Raw genomic sequence first — 18,497 nt, 5'->3', positions numbered from 1 at the left:
GAAGCTCTAAATTCCAAAAGGCTCTGGAATATGAGTGTTTATTTGTTTTCTTCTTCCAAATTTGGCACCAAAACCTAACCTGAACTAATGCAAAGTAATTTTTAAACATAATCTATAATGATAACTTTATTCTAGTCACTGTGACAATCAATCTGTTTAGCTGCAGAAATATTGTTTGTTGATGGAGCATTATCCCAGTCCCTCATGGGGAAGGACAACAAGAGATGTTACCTACTTTTTTTTTTTTCCTCTGGCCATCTTTTGAAGCTTGTGGGATTTTAGTTTCCCAACCAGGAATAGAACCTGGGCCCTCGGCAGTGAAATCACAGAGTCCCAGCTACTGGACTGCCAGGGAATTCCCTGCACTGCCTTTATATTTTATTTTTTTAAAAAACGTGTTTTATACTTCTTCTTTCTGTCCTTTGATATAGGAATTTATTTTGACTTATTTATTTTTGGCTCTGCTGGGTCTTGGTTGCTATGGGGGGGGCTTCCTCTAGTTGTGGTTCTTGGGCTTCTCATTGCGGTGGCTTCTCTTGATGCAGAGCACAGGCTATAGGTGTGTGGGCTTCAGTAGTTTCAGCTCGAGGGCTCTAGGGCGAGGGCTCAGTAGTTGTGGTGTGTGGGCTTAGTTGCCCTGTCCCACCGTGGAATTGTCCTGGACCAGGAATCCAACCCATGTCCCCTCTTTTGGCAGCTGGATTCTTAACCACTGGACCACGAGGGAAATCCCTGATAGCTGGATATAATTTAGATACGTGGACACATGGAGGGATTTTAAGAAGAGGAAAAAGTATCATCTCATGCGGCGACAGAGGATGAGGTGGTTGGATGGCCTCATTGACTCAATGGACATGAGTTTGAACAAACTCTGGGAGATGGTGAAGGACAGGGGAGCCTGGCCTGCTGCAGTCCATAGGGTCGCAGTCAGACTCGACTTAGCCGCTGAACAATAACACATCAGCTTGGGTTTAAGTGTAAGTCAGTATCCAACCATTACATTTGCCTTAGAGGCAGAGATGACCTGCATTTCTTTCTTTTTTGTAAATATTTATACACTCTGTGTACTGTTCTTTCTTTAAAAGTTATTTATTTATTATTTATTTGGCTGCACCTGGTCTTAGTTCGGCCATGCAGGGTCTTTTAGCTGTGGCATGCAAACTCTTAGTTGTGGCATGTGGGTTATAGCTCCCTTACCAGGGATTGAACCTTGGGCCTCCTGCATTGGTAGCAGGGAGTCTTAGCCACTGAACCACCAGGCAAGTCCCTAAGTGGCATTTCTGATAACTCCTCTCTCTTTTAATTTGTTTCATATGCAGTTGGAGGGCTGGACTTCCTGTGTTTTGCTTTTCCTTACAGGATTAATCCCCTCCTTTTCCCACAAATCACCTGACTTCCCCGAAAACTCAACACTCCCTTTGGCTAAAAAAGAGTGTTAGGCAATCAGTGAAATTCCCCAATCCCTCTTTTCGAGCCTGCAGCCCGGGACAGAGGAGTGTCAGGCTGGAAAAAGGATGCAGTTCTTGTTTCAAAAGCAGAGGGAGCTCCAAGACCAAAGCTGAGCTTCACTTTCCCTAAGCCATGGTCTCCCAGCCCCCTCTTTGTTTGGATCAGGGAATTTCAGACATGCACCCTGGGGTGAGGATCACCGGGAAGGAACCAGAGAACCAGATCCAGGGAGGCCAGCGGAGGTTCCTGCAGAGGGAGCGCCCAGCTCTGAGCCGCTCTTCCTGGGAGCGGGCAGGGTTGCCTGGCCTGCCCACTGGCAAGAGGGACGGGACTGATCTACTTGTTCCCATCAGCTTCTGAAGGTAAAATTCTTAAACTTGAAGAGCAGAGCTTTGATGGAAGGAAAAAGGAAGGCAGAAAACTTTACAGAGGGAAGTTTCGGGCAGAGATGGAGGGCTGAGATGAGCAGAATCCAAAGGAGGGAGACTATAGACCACCTATTTCTCTTAGGTTGACCCCATTCACCCCCATGTCACCGCCCCCTGCCCCCTAAACAGTGTTCAGGGTTAGAAGCATATTTCGCAACACTTTCCTAGGAACTATGAGGAGATGTCTTATCTTTTCAGTAAAGGTAAAAAGGAAAAGCAAAAAAGATCTGGAAAATTAAGGTAGGAAATTGAAGAAATAGCTTTTGTCTCCTTTTATGTTCATTCAGCTGCCCCTTTTCTTCTCCCCCCAACACAACTCTAAGACCACTTCTCCCAAGGTCACTGCCTTCCCCTAGGGAAACAAATCCATTTCTCCATCAGTGGTCTTTGGGAGCATTAAGAGAAATACATGCAATAATACACAGGCAAGAGAGTTGGTTTGAAGTGATAAGGGGGCTCCTTGTCAAAAGAGGAGGGAGACCTGTCCTGGTGGATGGTCATGATGCAGACAAACTCCTGAAACCCCAAGTGGAGACGAGGATACTGTTCTGTGAGGGGAGAAGAGAGGCTGATAGAGCGGGGGCAGGGTGGAGGTTGGGGGTGAAGAAGGAGAACAGAGGAAGCAAAGCACTTGGAAAAAGTCTCATGATTTTGGAAGAAAACTGGGAGACGGTCCTGAGAAGCCATGGGAGAAGGATAAGGGTTAGTTTCAGTCTAGAATGAGAGCCAGCGTGAGAGGATGGGTGTACACTGTTGCTTAACGACACAGCTCTGTTTAACCTCTGTGTTATTCTTCCCAAGGTGACACTGACCCCTTACCACTGAAACAGGTGCCTGTGTTTGTTAGACAAATACTGCCAGGCCTGCCACCCCTTTAGCTCCAAAGTCAGAGGTGCAGAGAGCCAGGACCAAGAGATGAGCTGCTCACCAGGGATGAACAAATTGCCAGAGATGTGGTGAGTGATCCCAGGTCTAGAGAGATGTACATGGAACGCATTCCCTTCATCCTCTCAAGAGAGCAGCTCAGATCCTAAGCCCGTTTGGCTTTGCCCTTGGCCTTTCTGCTTCATTCCAGCCCAAGATTCTGTTTCATGTGCTGGTGCCCTTTGCCTCTCCCCTCCCTTCTCCCTGCCCTAGTCCACTCACACCTGGGTCACCCACCTCTCCAATTGCTTTTATTATTATTATTTTTTTAGGTGCATTGTCCTGTTTTCCCTTGTGGCCTGGGTTTATGCCGAGCCTACTATGTATGGGGAGGTTCTATCCCCCAACTACCCTCAGGCGTATCCCAATGAGGTCGAGAAGTCTTGGGACATAGAAGTCCCTGAAGGGTATGGGATCCACCTTTACTTCACCCACCTGGACATAGAGTTGTCTGAGAACTGCTCCTACGACTCAGTACAGGTACACTGTGATGGGCGCGGGAGGACGGGGCTGGGGTGGTGGACTGAGAGCGTGAGCACACAGTGAGCTGGGTCACATGGTCCTAAGGTGGGAAGTGGTCTATCTCTCTGCCCTCCATACCAAAATATTACCCTTTCCTGGGTTCTTTTGACTCTTCTCTTAGATAATGTCAGGAGGCCATGAAGAAGGGAAACTCTGTGGACGGAGGACCAGCAAGAATTCCAACTCCCCAGTGGTGAAAGAGTTCCACATCCCATACAATAAACTCCAGGTGATCTTCCGGTCGGACTTCTCCAACGAGGAACGTTTCACTGGGTTTGCTGCGTACTATGTTGCCGAGGGTAAGGCTCACCTCTCTGTGCCTCATTGATCCAGCCATGAGACTGGGAGCAGGGCAAACATTGAGCAATGCAGGGAGTGAGGATTCCATTTGTAACTCTTATGAAGTATTGACTTGGCTTGGATCACTCCATGAATTGCCTTTGTGAAAGTCAAACGTGTTAAAAAACACCCCAGTAATTTATTGAGAACCACTATGAGTTGGGTATTGTGTTAAGAACTTTACTTATATTAATTATATCTTTACCTAAATTATATAATTTGAAGAGCTTCACAAGTGGCACTAATGGTAAAGAACCCACGTGTCAATGCAGGAGATGCAGAGTCACGGGTTCGATCCCTGGTTCGAGAAGACCCCCCTGGAGAAGGGAATGGCAACCCCCTCCAGTATTCTTGCCTAGAGAATGCTGTGGACAGGGGAGCCTGGTGGGCTACAGTCCATAATGTTGCAAAGATTTGGACAGAAGCGACTTAGCACTCACTCAAATTATATTTATTTACTTATGGTTGCACTTGTCGCTGCTGCACACAGGCTGTCTCTCCTTGCTCTCTCGGGTGCTGCTCTCTAGTCAGAGTGCATGGGCTTCTCTCCGCTGTAGCTTTGGCTTCTCTTGTTGCAGAGCATGAGCTCTAGGCCATGTGGGCTTCAGCAGTGGTGGCGTGTGGATTCAGCAGTTATAGTGCAAGAGCTTAGTTGCCCTGAGGCATGTGGAATCTTCCGGGACTAGTGATCGAACCTGTGTCCCCTGCATTGTCGGGCAAATTCTTAACCACTGGACCTCTAGTGAAGTCCTACCTCACTTCTGAAAGTAGGTGTTATTATCCCTACTTAAAGGTAGGAAAAGTAAAGATTGAGGAAGTTAAATAACTTGCCAAGGCTCACACAAGAAATGTGTGGTATTCAAACCCATTCAACATATAGCAAACAAACTTTCACATTCTATGTGCGTCCATAACTATCTTCAGGGTATCATGATGCTAGAACATCTCATAAAGCCAAAGCCTTGTTTAGATTTGACAGAAGTGCCAGCATCATGTAAGGTAATACATGTATGAGTTGTTCCTCCTCACAGAAGATGTATTATGCTAAGCTTGCAGAGTGCTATCCCTGGAGCAGAAATGCTCTGTTTATGAAAAAGGTCAAGGGTCTTTGGTGTTGACAGCTCCCACTATAGATGCACAATGGTAGAGCACAACTTTAAAATCATATTTCAGGAGAGTAACATAGAATACGGAGAAGGCAACAGCACCCCACTCCAGTACTCCTGCCTGGAAAATCCCATGGACGGAGGAGCCTGGTAGGCTGCAGTCCACAGGGTTGCTGAGGGCTGGACACGACTGAGCGACTTCACTTTCACTTTTCACTTTCATGCATTGGAGAAGGAAATGGCAACACACTCCAGTGTTCTTGCCTGGAGAATCCCAGGGACGGGGGAGCCTGGTGGGCTGCCTTTTGTGGGGTCACACAGAGTCAGACATGACTGAAGTGACTTAGCAGCAGTAGCAGCAACATAGAATAAGTGGAGGAGTGCATGGCAACCCACTCCAGTGTTCTTGCCTAGAGTATCCCGTGGACAGAGGAGCCTGGCGGGCTACAGTCCATAGGGTCACAAAGAGTTGGACATGACTGAAGTGACTCAACACAGTATAGAGTAGTAGTATCCTGAAATGTGATTCACTGAATGTCTCTAAGCAACAGACCCTTTCTACTTTTCTTACACTTGCAGTTTTGGGCTTAAGTTCATTCTTCCTTCTAGGTCTTTGTCCTTGATCACCGTCTTTCTCTGTTCTTTGTAGATGTAAATGAGTGCACAGCCTTTGCAGACGCTCCTTGCAGCCACTTCTGCAATAACTTCATTGGCGGTTACTTCTGCTCCTGCCCTCCAGAATACTTCCTCCATGAAGACAGGAAGAACTGTGGAGGTGAGCTTGGCATCAAGAGAGGCGAATGTTCCCTGGGATTTGGGTTGGCTGGAGCCTTCAGTCAGGTGTCTGTCTACCCTTTTCGATTTTGATTAGCCACGGCCTTGACTTGGCATCAGTTTTTAGTTACTCATAAACAGAAAGGGAGCCACAAGAGTGGAGGAAGATAAGCCTATAGGGTCAAGTTAGTTAATTGGAGAAGAGAGATAGGTGTCAACTTGGGCCTCTTCATAAACAAGAAAAGCTCCACACAAGCGATGTGATGGAAACCCAATACTTATTAGGTATCTCTGCTGTTATGCACTGGTGTGTAATTGTGGCACATGGGCTTCCATTCATGAGAAGGATCATAGAAAGAGCTGGGACTCCTTGGCCTGACCCTGTATTTGATTCTCCTTTTCTCTTTTTCTTCCTTAGTCAATTGCAGTGGGAGTGTATTCACCACAATGACTGGGGAGGTTGAAAGTCCTAATTACCCCAGTCCATACCCAGAGAGCTCAAGGTGTGACTATCAGATCCAGCTGGAGGAGGGGTTCCGAGTGGTGGTGACTATGAGGAGAGAAGACTTTGATGTGGAACCAGCTGACTCCGAGGGCCACTGTCCTGATAGCTTACTTGTGCGTGATGGGTGATCAGTTTTCTTCCAACTCAGAGAGAGTTCTCCCTGAAGACATATTATCTAGCTTTCTGTCCCTTCTTTCTTTCTTTCTCTCCTTATTTTATTTTACTTTTATCCCTTCCGTGTTACCTTTTTCTTTTAGTTCTTTCTCTCTTCTGATTTCCCCATTTTGGTTCTCTTCAGTTTGTGACAGGAGATCAGCATTTTGGTCCTTACTGTGGGAATGGCTTTCCTGGGCCACTCACAATTGAAACCCAGAGCAGTGCTCTGAATATCATCTTCCAAACTGATGGATCAGAACAAAGAAAGGGATGGAAATTTCGTTACCATGGAGATCGTGAGTAACCTAGAAGCTGTCCTTTGGTTGGTGGGACCAGAGTCCTTGCCCAAGGTAAAATCAAAACAGTAGATTGTACGGATGGATATCCTGAGAACACAGCAGCTCCTCAGCACCATGTAAACCTATCAGTGGTTGTGAGAAACCCTCAATTTTTAGAAATCCTTCAACTGGATTTTCAAATGCAGATGGCCTGGGGGTGGTTAGTTAGTAATGTCATTATTCCATTTATTTCACTGTCAGACTGGCGAGATTTTAGTTCCTTGACTAGGGATCAAACCTGTGCCCTCAGCAGTGAGAACGCTGATTCCTAAACACAGGATCACCAGGGAATTCCCTGCCATATTATTTTAACCACCTCCGAGGATGAGTCAACAACTGTAGAAAATATGTTGTTATTTAGTTGGTAAGCTGTGTCTGACTCTTTTGTGACCCCATGGATTGCAGTCGTCCAGGCTTCTCTGTCCATGGGATTTCCCAGGCAAGAATACTGGAGTGGGTTGAGATTTCCTTCTCCGGGGATCTTCCCGACCCAGGGATCAAACATGCATCTCCTGCATTGGCAGGTGGATTCTTTACCACTGAACCACCAGGGAAACCCAACAAATGTGAGAATGATTATATGTAATAATGATTCTCCAATGGTTTGGTAAATTTCTTTTCCTATCCTTTTCAAGCAATCCCTTGTCCTAAAGAAGTCACTGCCAATTCCTTCTGGGAGCCTGAGAGAGCAAAATATGTGTTCAGAGATGTGGTGAAGATAACCTGTGTGGATGGGTTTGAAGTTGTACAGGTAAAGCACTGTCAGGGGCTCCTCTCTCATCCCTAGGTCAGGATGAGTACACTGGAATCATCTGATCAGTCACCGAATGTTTTTGTTTGAGTGAGGTCTAGCACCTTCTCCATCAAGAGAACCCCTCAGGATCTCTAGTTGTCTTCTCAGCCATGAAGATCCTTGGACATTTTCACACTCTCCTTTTGGCTTCAGTTTTCCTGGGGAAGGGGACTGGTATGCTGAGACAAAGTTCTTTTAGCTCCAACTCCTGGATACTTTGGGTCGTTCTACTAAGATGTCCCCAGGCTTCTTGTGGTAAAGACTTCTCACTGATCCAAGGCCAGAGATCAATTCCATTTTTGGCTTTTGATTCCCTGTATCTCTTTTATAAACTAATATTGAGGTTTATTATTTTCCAGGGAAGTGTTGGTTCCCCATCTTTCTACTCAACTTGTCAAAGCAATGGAAAGTGGAGTAATTCCAAATTGCGGTGTCAACGTATGCATCTCTTTAAAACGGGACTACTTTTGTCAAAAAGTGGGCAGTGGCCCAATTCTTGGAAATCCCCACTCATTCCCCAAAATAGTTGGAATAATTCTACTCATTAGCCTATGAAATTACTCAGTCTTATGAAAACTCACAACCCTGGTGCCTTTCACCTTCTGAGATAGCCCATAGTCTGTCTATGGACTGTGTATCTTCCTGAATAAACCTTCTTTCCCTTAAGAATAAAGGAAATGGAAAGATTAAGGCACTGAGATACAAATACATGGTTTCTTCTTAGGCTTGTGAGATAGTGGATTGGGTTTCGAAGGGAAGTCAGTCGTAGAATCCTAGTCCTGATCTGACCCCAGGTAGGCCAAACTAGCAGGTTTCTTACAAAGAGAGGGTCTATGAGATTAGTAGAGTTAATAGCATTCTATGGGTCCATTTCTACAGAGGCCTCACCAACCACTGGGAACCAGGTTCATTCTTTTTGCTTTCAAGGGGCCATCTGAGTGTCAGGACTCAGTGGGCTGGAGAGATGAGCATGGCCACAGAGAGGCTGATGTGGGGGATTCACCCCAGATGTGCTTATGGATGGGGGAGGCAGGGAAGGAGTGAGGAACACACCTGGGGAGATGGACTGGCCCAGAGACTCTTTCTGGGAGGAAGTGTCTATCCTGATCGTCTCTCTCCGGTCTTCCTCCTGTAGCCGTGGACTGTGGCTCTCCTGAACCCATTCGGCATGGTCGAGTCGAGGATCCGGAAAGCACTCTATTTGGTTCCATCACTCGCTACTCTTGTGAGGTGCCATACTACAGCATGGAATATGAAGGGAGCGGTAAGTTTCCTTTGACTAAAGAAAAGAGAAAGAAAGAGTGAGAGTGTTGGAGGGTGAATACTACAATCTTTCTGGGTTGGAGAGAGTTTGGAGAGAATGAGGGAGATGGGCTGGGCTTTGTTCATCCTCTTTGTTTAGTCTAAAGATACAATTTTCACACAGGATGGGGTTGGGGGCATGGGTTGTTCAGGATCACCTGTAGAGTATCATAGAGGTCACCAGCTCAGCTTCAGGAACTCCCCCTAAAATATCCATTTTCATGTGATCATCCACCTTTTGCTCAACTATGTAATGTAGAGCTCACAGGAGTAGTGCTTCCAGCTTCAAGTCTCTATTCTATGATGACTTTTTTTTTTTCCCCCACACCATGTGGCATGCAGAATCTTAGTTCCCAATCAGGATTCAAACCAGTGCCCCCTGCATTGGGAGCACAGAGTCTTAACCGCTGGACCACCAGGGAAGTCCCACAACTGACTTTCTTGATGGAAAGACCGTGGTGGTGCTGGATGAAGGGCTGGATGGCTCATGATATGTCCCAGTTCATTGCTTTCAATTTAATTTCCTACTTGAAGCATTTTCCCAGCCTCCACCTTAATCCTCTTCCTTCTGCTTTGGAGAATGTTCCTTCTAATCCCTGGGGAAGTGGATTGTTTGGGGCCAAAGGGATTGTTTGGAGGATGTTCTCAAGATTATTTTATGGTAGGTTTGATCCCATTGCCTCCTAAAATCCCAGAGGTGCTGAGGCTCTGAATGGAAGGCAGAAGATAAGTGAGAAGATGTGATGGTGAGTGTGCTCCCTCTTTCTGTGCTGTTTCAGAGGTGTATCACTGCAGTGGCAATGGGAGCTGGGTGAACAAGGTGCTGGGCACAGAGCTGCCGAAATGCGTTGCAGGTAATCAGGGCTTGGACTTGGAGAGAGAGCGTGTCCTGAGGTGTGCACATAGGGCTCACCTTCTAAAAGGAGTTGTAATCCTCTTGGGAAGGGACTTGATGGTCTGGGCCTGCCAGAGCCTAGCTCAGTGAGGTGGAGACAAATCTGGGCATGGATCTGCCAGGGGGTGACTGACCCTACAGAGAAAAGTCAACCAGTGACAGTTGGTGTCAGAGTCTGGGGTGGTTAGATTTGGTAATGTTGGTGCGGGAAGAGGATCTAGGATTGCTAAAAGCAGGGTCTGAAAATTGAGAGTGAGCAACCAACACTTAGAAACAAGATTAGTTGCATATCCTAGTTATTATATTAAAAGCCTATCTGGCAAAAAGATACAGAAGAATGAAAGAAATAAGGGGTTATACAGAGATTAGACGGCTTCTCCTGGCGGCTTAGATGGTAAAGAATCTACCTGCAATTTGGGTTCGATCCCTGGGTTGGGAAGATCCTCTTGAGTAGGAAAATGCAACCTACTTCAGTATTCTTTCTTGAAGAATTCCATGGACTGAGGAGTCTGGTGAGCTAGTCCATGGGGTCAGAAAGAGTTGGACATGACTGAGCAACTAACACTCAGACCATCATTATATAGATTAGAGTTGAGTGGAAGAAGACTCCCAGACAAAGCCAGGAATATAATAATGATGCTCGTAGTAACAACATTGTAATTGAGAGCTAGGGACTCAGCTAACTAATTGAATTTATTATCTCATTCAATCAAGTCTTTGCAATAACCCTCTCGACAAGGTGTTATTGGTCCTGCTTTACAGTTGAGTGAATTCATTACGAGTTCACAGTTCAGGAAGGGATGGGATAGGCTTTAAACCTACATCTGTCTGTTATGCTCAACTCAGAGTCTATTCAGGCTGACTAGTGTGGGATTTAGGTAAGCCAACTTGATCTGAAATACAATTCAGTTTTAGTTGCATTGGGTAATGGCAAAGCAACCTTACCTGGGTCATTGGAGGATGAGATGAAAGATGGGAAAAGAGAACCCTCTCTTTGCCCTACATCCAGTTACTAAGAGGGACTTGGCTTCAGTTAGGACTTGAGTGAAGAAGGTGATAAGTGTTGAACCTGGGCATCAGAGGCAGACAGAAGGCTTGCCTTCCCACTACATGTGTGAGAATAGAGACTCCCAGCGTGGGCTCCTGGTTGGGTCCCTGACCAGATGTATTGAGACTGGGGTGACATGTGCCTCCTGTAGGACTGTGAGTTAAGCTGTCCATAGTGTGAGGCTCATTTAGGTTCAGTACTTTATACATGGGCTCTGTTTAACCAGTCTCCTCCCCCTGCTCTTGGCACTGGCAATGTGGGATATTTGATCCTTAGGTGAGTTCAGATAAGTCAGGCACTGAGTTGGTTGACCAAATACAGTAAGTCCCCTACATATGAATGAGTTCTGTTCTAAGAGCATGTTCATAAGTCCAACAACATAAGCTTAGGTACCCAACTAACACAACTGTACTGTACTATAACACCTTATAGTATAATAATGGTTTATAATACTTTTCACACAAAGGGTTTATAATACTTTCACACAAATAATACATATAAAATACAAAACAATACAAAAAATAAAGAAAACATTTTCTTCAAAAAATCTTTATTTGCTTATTTGGCTTTGCTGTGTCTTAGTTGCAGCATGTGGGATCTAGTTCTCCAGATGGAACCCAGGGATGGAACCCAGGCTTCTTGGTTTGAGTGCATAGCGCCTTAGCCCCTGGGCCACCTGAGAAATCCCAAGAAAACACTTTGAAAAGTGTTGAAAAGTACAGTAGTATCATTCAACAGCTGGAGCGTCTTAACAGTACCAGCCATATCACTGCTGTTTTTACACTGGCTTCCAGACATCCTGGGCTTGAAGTAGAGATGCTATACTATTGTACTTTACACCATTGTACAGTAAATTCACAAATGCACAGCTACTTGTAGAGGACAGGACACATTGTCCTGTGCACAGGACAATGTACCCCAGACAGCTGAACTTACTTATGTGATTGGATGTGCAAGCGCATGTTCACATCTTTGAAAGTTTACAACTTGAAGGTTGGTGTAGGGGATTTCCTGTATAACGTTGGCTGTGTTGTGCTGAGAATAACGAAGCCCAGCAGGTGTTTGAGTGGCTGGAGGATTGCTGGGGGCCAGCGACTACCCACCTTGTTCTTTTTCCTTTCTAGTCTGTGGCACCCCCAGTGAGCCTTTTATATCAACACAAAGAATATTTGGAGGCTCCATTGCGAAGATTGAAAATTTCCCCTGGCAAGTCTTCTTCTCGAACCCACGGGCTGGTGGGGCTCTCATTGATGAATACTGGGTGCTGACTGCTGCCCATGTCGTGGAGGGAAATGATATCCCAGTGATGTATGTTGGGTCCTCCTCAGTGGTCACCTCACAATTGTCAAATGCTCAGATGCTCACTGCCGAGAGAGTGTTTATCCATCCAGGATGGGAGGTCCTGGATTCTTCGATAACACGAAAGAATTTTGACAATGACATTGCGCTGGTGCGGCTGACAGACCCAGTGAAAATGGGACCCAAGGTCTCCCCTATCTGCCTACCAGGCACCTCCTCAGAATACGACCCCCCGGAAAACGTCCTGGGGCTGATCTCAGGCTGGGGTCGAACAAATGCCAGAAGTCACGTTATTAAGCTCAGAGGGGCAAAGCTACCCGTTGCTCCCTTATCCAAATGCCAGAAGGTGAAGGGGGTCAATCCTGAAATAGATATCAGTTCTTTTGTTTTCACTGAGAACATGATCTGTGCTGGTAATGACAAAGGTGTTGATAGCTGTGAGGGAGACAGTGGTGGGGCCTTTGCTGTACAGGACCCTAAGGAAAACAGCCCCAAATTCTATGTTGCTGGTTTGGTGTCCTGGGGCCCCCAGTGTGGGACCTATGGGTTGTACACGCGAGTCAAGAACTACGTTGACTGGATAAGGAAGACAATGCAGGAATATAGTGCCCCCAGTGTAGACTAACTGTACAGGTCCCACCAGCCTCTCTAAGGGCCATGACCCCTCTGGACTTCCTGTTCCTCCCAGTAGTCCCATTATTTCACCATGACTGAGAGGACAGGGGAGTGAGACTGAGCTATTGCTAGGACTTGGTTGCCGGGACACCTGGTTGGAGGTAGGGTTCTGCTCCTGTGGTTGTGCTGGTCTTTCAGTATAGTTGGACTACCTACGTGGGGTCCTCTCCCCTGAGCCCATCCTGTGGACTTCAGTGTGCAAGGGGACCCATTTCTTTCTCTATTCATGGGGGGGTCCTCTTTTTGGATGACCTATTCCTGTTCCAGTTCTGACTCTGAAATTTGCTGTGGGGCAGTCTCTTGATTTTTTTTGTTTCCCCTTTACCTGTTTGAAGTTGACTATTTCATTTCTGCTATCTACTTGTAATAAAGCATTTTTATAACCCAGTGCTGGCTGACTTGTCTCATTCCACATCAAGACCTCAGCACCATAGAAAGGGAGTTTAATGGGCTGTTGTGTCCTGGAAACTCAGGGCCCTCATAGCTCATATTTAAATATCATGAAAACAGGGAATCAGCTTCTTTCCTCTCTGCCAATGGAGAGCAACTGAGCATTGTGGATTAGCATAATGTCAATGCGAGGTACCATGTTCTGCTTTAGAAACTCATCAAACATACCTGAACCTCAGTCAGAAGTCCACATACAGCAGTTAGAATTGGCTGTTTAAGATCTTAGAGTCTAAAACTTCAAGGCAAAAATTACTTCAGTGTGTCTCCTGAAAGTGAGTTTTCCTTTTGTGAGCATTTGTTTAATACAAAATTATGACCTAATGAAAAAGAAAAACAAAATAAATTCTGCATGCTCTCATCTGCTTCCCTGGTGGTTTTGGTTAATTTGTCAGTTAGGCAGCAATGTCTTCTTTGGATTGAATGCTGCACTGAGATGTTACAGTTTATTCCGGTGAGGAGGGACCCAAAGTCTCCCTTCTAGTCTTTCCCAAGGAAACAGAAAAACAAGCAAGCAAGCAAGCAAAGAACTCCTCATTTTCCACAAAATGATCAGTGGTGAAGAAGAACTGGACAATAGAGACTAGCATTTTCTTTTGATTGAAGTACAGTTGATTTACAATGTTCTAAATATATATAAAAGTATATATATAAAAGTGTATATATATATACTTCCCTGATGGCTCAGCAATAAGGAATCTGCCTGCAATGTAGGAGCTGCAGAAGACGTGGGTTCCATCCCTGGGTCAGGAAGATCCCCTGGAGGAGGGCAGGGCAACCCACTCCAGTATTCTTGCTTGCAGAATCCCAAGGACAGAGGAGCCTGGCAGGCTACAGTCCATGGGATCACTAAGAGTCAGACATGACTGAAGTGACTGAGCACACACACATATATCTGTTCAGTTCAGTTCAGTTCAATCGCTCAGTTGTGTCCAACTCTTTGCGATCCCATGGACTGCAGCATGCCAGGCTTCCCTGTCCATCACCAACTCCTGGAGCTTGCTCAAACTCATGTCCATTGAGTTGGTGATGACATCCAACAATCTTATTCTCTGTTGTCCCCTTCTCCTCCCACCTTCAATCTTTCCCAGCATCAGAGTCTTTTCAAATGAGTCAGTTCAAGTGGCCAAAGTATTGGAGTTTCAGCTTCAGCATCAGTCCTTCCAGTGAATATTCAGGATTGATTCCCTTTAGGATGGACTGGTTGGATCTCTTTGTAGTCCACGAGACTCTCAAGAGTCTTCTCCAACATCACAGTTCAAAAGCATCAATTCTTCAGCATTCAGTCTTCTTTATAGTCCAACTCTCATATCCAACAGTTAGAACTGGATGTGTAACAACAGACTGGTTCCAAATAGGAAAAAGAGTACGTCAAGGCTGTATATTGTCACTCTGCTTATTTAACTTACATGCAGAGCACATCATGAGAAACACTGGGCTGGATGAGGCACAAAATGGAATTAAGATTGCCGGGAGAAATATCAATAACCTCAGATATGCAGATAACACCATTGTTATGGTAGAAAGTGAAGAAGAACTAAAGAGTCTTTTGATGAAGGTGAAAGAGGAGAGTGAAAAAGCTGGCTTAAAGCTCAACATTCAGAAAACCAAGATCATGGCATCCAATCTCATCACTATGGCAGATGCGGAAACAGTGGAAACAGTGTCAGACTTTATTTTTGGGGGCTCGAAAATCACTGCAGATGGTGATTGCAGCCATGAAATTAAAAGATGCTTGCTCCTTGGAAGAAAAGCTATGACCAACCTAGATAGCATATTAAACAGCAGAGACATTACTTTGCCAACAAAGGTCCGTCTAGTCAAGGCTATGGTTTTTCCAGTGATCATGTATGGATGTAAGAGTTGGACTGTGAAGAAAGCTGAGCGCCAAAGAATTGATGCTTTTGAACTGTGGTGTTGGAGAAGACTCTTGAGAGTCCCTTGGACTGCAAGGAGATCCAACCAGTCCATTCTGAAGGAGATCAGTCCTGAATATTCATTGAAAGGACTGATGTTGAAGCTGAAACTTCAATACTTTGGCAACCTGATGCGAAGAGCTGACTCATTTGAAAAGACCCTGAATCTGGGAAAGACTGAATGTGGGAGGAGAAGGGGATGACAGAGGATGAGATGGTTGGATCAATGGGCATGAATTTGAGTAACTAACTCAATGGGCATGAATTTGAGTAAACTCCAGTAGTTGGTGATGGACAGGGAGGCCTGGCATGCTGCAGTCCATGGGTCACAAAGAGTCAGACAGCACTGAGCGACAGAACTGAACTGAACTGAACTCATATCCATACATGACCACTGGAAACACCATAGCTTTGACTAGACGGATTTTTATTGGCAAAGTAGTGTCTCTGCTTTTTAATATGCTGTCTAAGTTGGTCATAACTTTTCTTCCAAGGAGCAAGTGTCTTTTAATTTCATAGTTGCAGTCACCATCTGCAGTGATTTTGGAGCCCCCCCCCCCAAATAAAGTCTGACTGTTTCCATTGTTTCCCTATCTGTTTGTCATGAAGTGATGGGACCAGATGCCATTATCTTAATTTTCTGAATGTTGAGTTTTAAGCCAACTTTTCCACAATACTGTTTTCCAGTACAGTTTATTATAGGATATTGAATATAGTTCCCTGTGCTATATAGTGGGACCTTGTTTTTTATATCTACCCTGTATATAAAAGTTTGAAATCTGCTAATCCCAAACTCCTCATTTATTCCTCCCACCCCTTCCCCCCTTCAGTAACCATAAGCTTTTCTACCCAGAGATTAGTACTTTTTAAACTGAGGACAGGAGAGCTATCTTGGGGTGGCCATTGCCCCAGATGAGGTGTCTTACAGAAGCCATGGCCTGAGATTAAGAGTTCAAGGGGACTCTGGTCTGTTTGATGTGACACGTGGCTTTCAGGAATCCATTTTTTTTTTTTAAATCAGAAGCCAAAAGGGGTGTATATGTGGCCTGTCAAGAAAGGACTTCGATCTCCCACAGACCAAAAGGGCCAAATTCCACAGCTGACCTTAGACTGTATTAAAACATGGTGAAGTAAATAGAACGTTAATCGAAAGGTCTGAAGAACCAAAGGGGAGTTATGATAGGAAGCTTCTGGAAGGATCTTATCCAAGTAAGCATGGAGCATAAAGCCATTTATGTTACTCCTTAACTGTATACCTGCCAACTACCTTTCCCTCCTGACCACCACCTGTCATTCCATGTGCCATGGAGTTGACTGTGAACCCTGGACTACAGTGCTTTGGACAGGAGAAGGGAGAATCTTCTAGGAAAAAAAAAAAAAAAAAAGAATCGCAAAAATATTAAGATTAAGAAATATGCTTGTGATGTAGACATTTTCCTTCTTCTTAATAACTGGAGGAATAGAAAAAAAATTAACCTGGAATCTGACAAATAACAGAGAAAAGAAGTCTATCTCTACCAACGAGAGTCTTCAGTCTATCTGGGTTCTGTTGTCACTGATTGGCCGAGATATTGGTGAAGATTTGCTTGTTGCTGCTGCCTGAGACAACAAGATGGGTTGTTTTTCTCATCATTAGCTGTATTATCAGACAATTTCCCTGGTGAGTGGCAGGGAAGGGTTCTAAGTGAGTTATCATCAGAGAAACTTTAGAGCTGGGAAGGGCTCCTTGCCAAGGCCTAGAAGGGCTGGAAAACTGTTCACTGTGGTTTAAATCAGTCATACAGCCTTGCAAGTCACTTGAGAATGTGTGTGCTTCATCTGAAGCTCAAGGAAAGACAACTTTTCAAAAAGCAGGTGAACCGTCACATTTCTTTGGTCAGAAGAAAAGAAAAAGGACTGGTGGGTCCGCGCCTCACGCCTGGGAAAAAAGATGTCAACCAGAGGCCAAGAGGACTCTCTGGGAAAGACCCTGGTTGAAACTGGACCAGAAGGATCTGGTGGGATTTTGGGATTCTATAAATTGCCTTTACTTTGATTTCTATCAGAAAAAATTCTGTGAAAATGTGACTTTTTAACTTTTTGAATATGCATCCTTTTTCTTTTTTAGATTTAAAAATATGAGAAAACTTCTTTTCAGCTATTTTCAGGTGTAGCTCACAAATAAATTGTAAGATAATTAAAGTGTACAATGTGATGATTTGACCTGCATATGTATTGTGAAAGGATATCTTCTATCCAGTTAATTCACACACCTCTCACCTCACGTGTGTGTGTGTGTATTACTTGCTCAGTTGTGTCCATTTCTTTGTGACCTCATGGACTATAGCCCACCAGGCCCCTCTGTCCATGGGATTTTCCAGGCGAGAATACTGGAGCTGGTTGCCATTCCCTTCTCCAGGGGATCTTCCCAACCCAGGGATCAAACCTGCATCTCTTGCATCTCCTGCACTGGTGTGTTCTTTACTGTCTGAGCCACCAGGGAAGCCCTCAACTCACGTATTTCTCCTTAATTCTTTTTTGTTTTGTGGGAACATTGAAGCTCTACTCTCTTGGCCAATTTCAGTGATACAATATATTGTTATCAATTATAGCCACCATGTTACACATTATATCCTCAGACCTTATTTATCTTATAACTATCATTTATACCCTTGTATTGATCACTCGCTATTTCCCCTATGCCTCAACCCAGGGTGACAACTTTTTTACTTTCTCTTCCTATGAGTTTAACTTTTTCAAAAAGATTTGACACATACGTGATGTCATGCAGTATTGCCTTTCTCTGGCTTATTTCACTTAAGGTAACCTCCTCCAGTTTCACCCATATTGTTTCAAATGACAGGATTTCCCCCCTCCTCTTTTTTTTTAAGGCTGAATAATATTATATATATTGTGTCTACACACACACACACACTCACACACTATTTTTTCTTGATCCATCCATCTGTTGATTGACACTTAGGTTATTTCCAAGTCTTGGCTATTGTGAGTAATGCTGCAATGAATATGGAGATACAGATGTCTTTTTGGGATAATCATCTCATTTCTTTTGGAAAAACACCCAGAAGTGGAATTGATGGATCCCACAGTAGATCTATTTTTGATTTCTTGAGAAACCTCCATACTGTTTTAATAGCAGCTGTATCAATTTACATTCTCAAAAACAATGTACAAGGATTCCCTTTTCTCCATATCCTTGTCAGTATTTGATATCTCTTGTGTTTTTGATAATAGCCATCCTAACAGATATGAAGTGATATTTCATTTTGTGTGTGTATGCATTTTTCTTTTGGATGTGCTGTGAGGCTTGTGGGATCTTAGTTCTCTGACCAGGGATTGAACCTACGCCCTTGGCAGTGAAAGCGCAGAGTGCTAACCACTGGACCACCAGGAAGTTCCCTCACTGTGGCTTCAATTTGTATCTCCTTAATTATTAGTGATGCTGAGCATTTTTTCACATACCCATTGGCCACTGTCATACAGCTTCCTTGGGGAAGGTCTGCTCAGGTCCTTTGCTCATTTTTGAATTGGGTTATTTCCTTTTTATTTGGCTATTGAGTCATAGGAGTTCCTTGTGTATG

At 44.6% G+C, this 18,497-nt stretch overlaps 1 protein-coding gene across 2 annotated transcripts; it reads left to right on the top strand.

Moving 5' to 3' along the window:
* The first annotated feature begins 1,451 nt into the window (after positions 1-1,451).
* On the top strand, positions 1,452-12,940 carry C1S (complement C1s). Of its 2 annotated transcripts, none has more exons than XM_069581347.1 (12): positions 1,452-1,811; positions 2,679-2,833; positions 3,074-3,281; positions 3,445-3,622; positions 5,418-5,543; positions 5,961-6,160; positions 6,346-6,499; positions 7,177-7,292; positions 7,694-7,772; positions 8,470-8,598; positions 9,416-9,490; positions 11,704-12,940. In XM_069581347.1, the coding sequence occupies exons 2-12, from the start codon at positions 2,793-2,795 to the stop codon at positions 12,501-12,503; spliced, it is 2,106 nt and encodes a 701-aa protein (XP_069437448.1). In that variant the 5' UTR covers positions 1,452-1,811; positions 2,679-2,792; the 3' UTR covers positions 12,504-12,940. The 2 variants fall into 2 exon arrangements, with proteins under 2 accessions (XP_069437448.1, XP_069437449.1); XM_069581348.1 differs by having other exon boundaries at positions 1,474-1,811; positions 2,708-2,833.
* The last annotated feature ends 5,557 nt before the right edge of the window (positions 12,941-18,497 follow it).

Source organism: Ovis canadensis, chromosome 3, assembly GCF_042477335.2.
Source record: "Ovis canadensis isolate MfBH-ARS-UI-01 breed Bighorn chromosome 3, ARS-UI_OviCan_v2, whole genome shotgun sequence".
Lineage (NCBI taxonomy): Eukaryota > Metazoa > Chordata > Mammalia > Artiodactyla > Bovidae > Ovis > Ovis canadensis.
The sequence above is the reverse complement of the archived record's forward strand: the minus strand, read 5'-3'. Positions and strand labels throughout refer to the sequence as shown.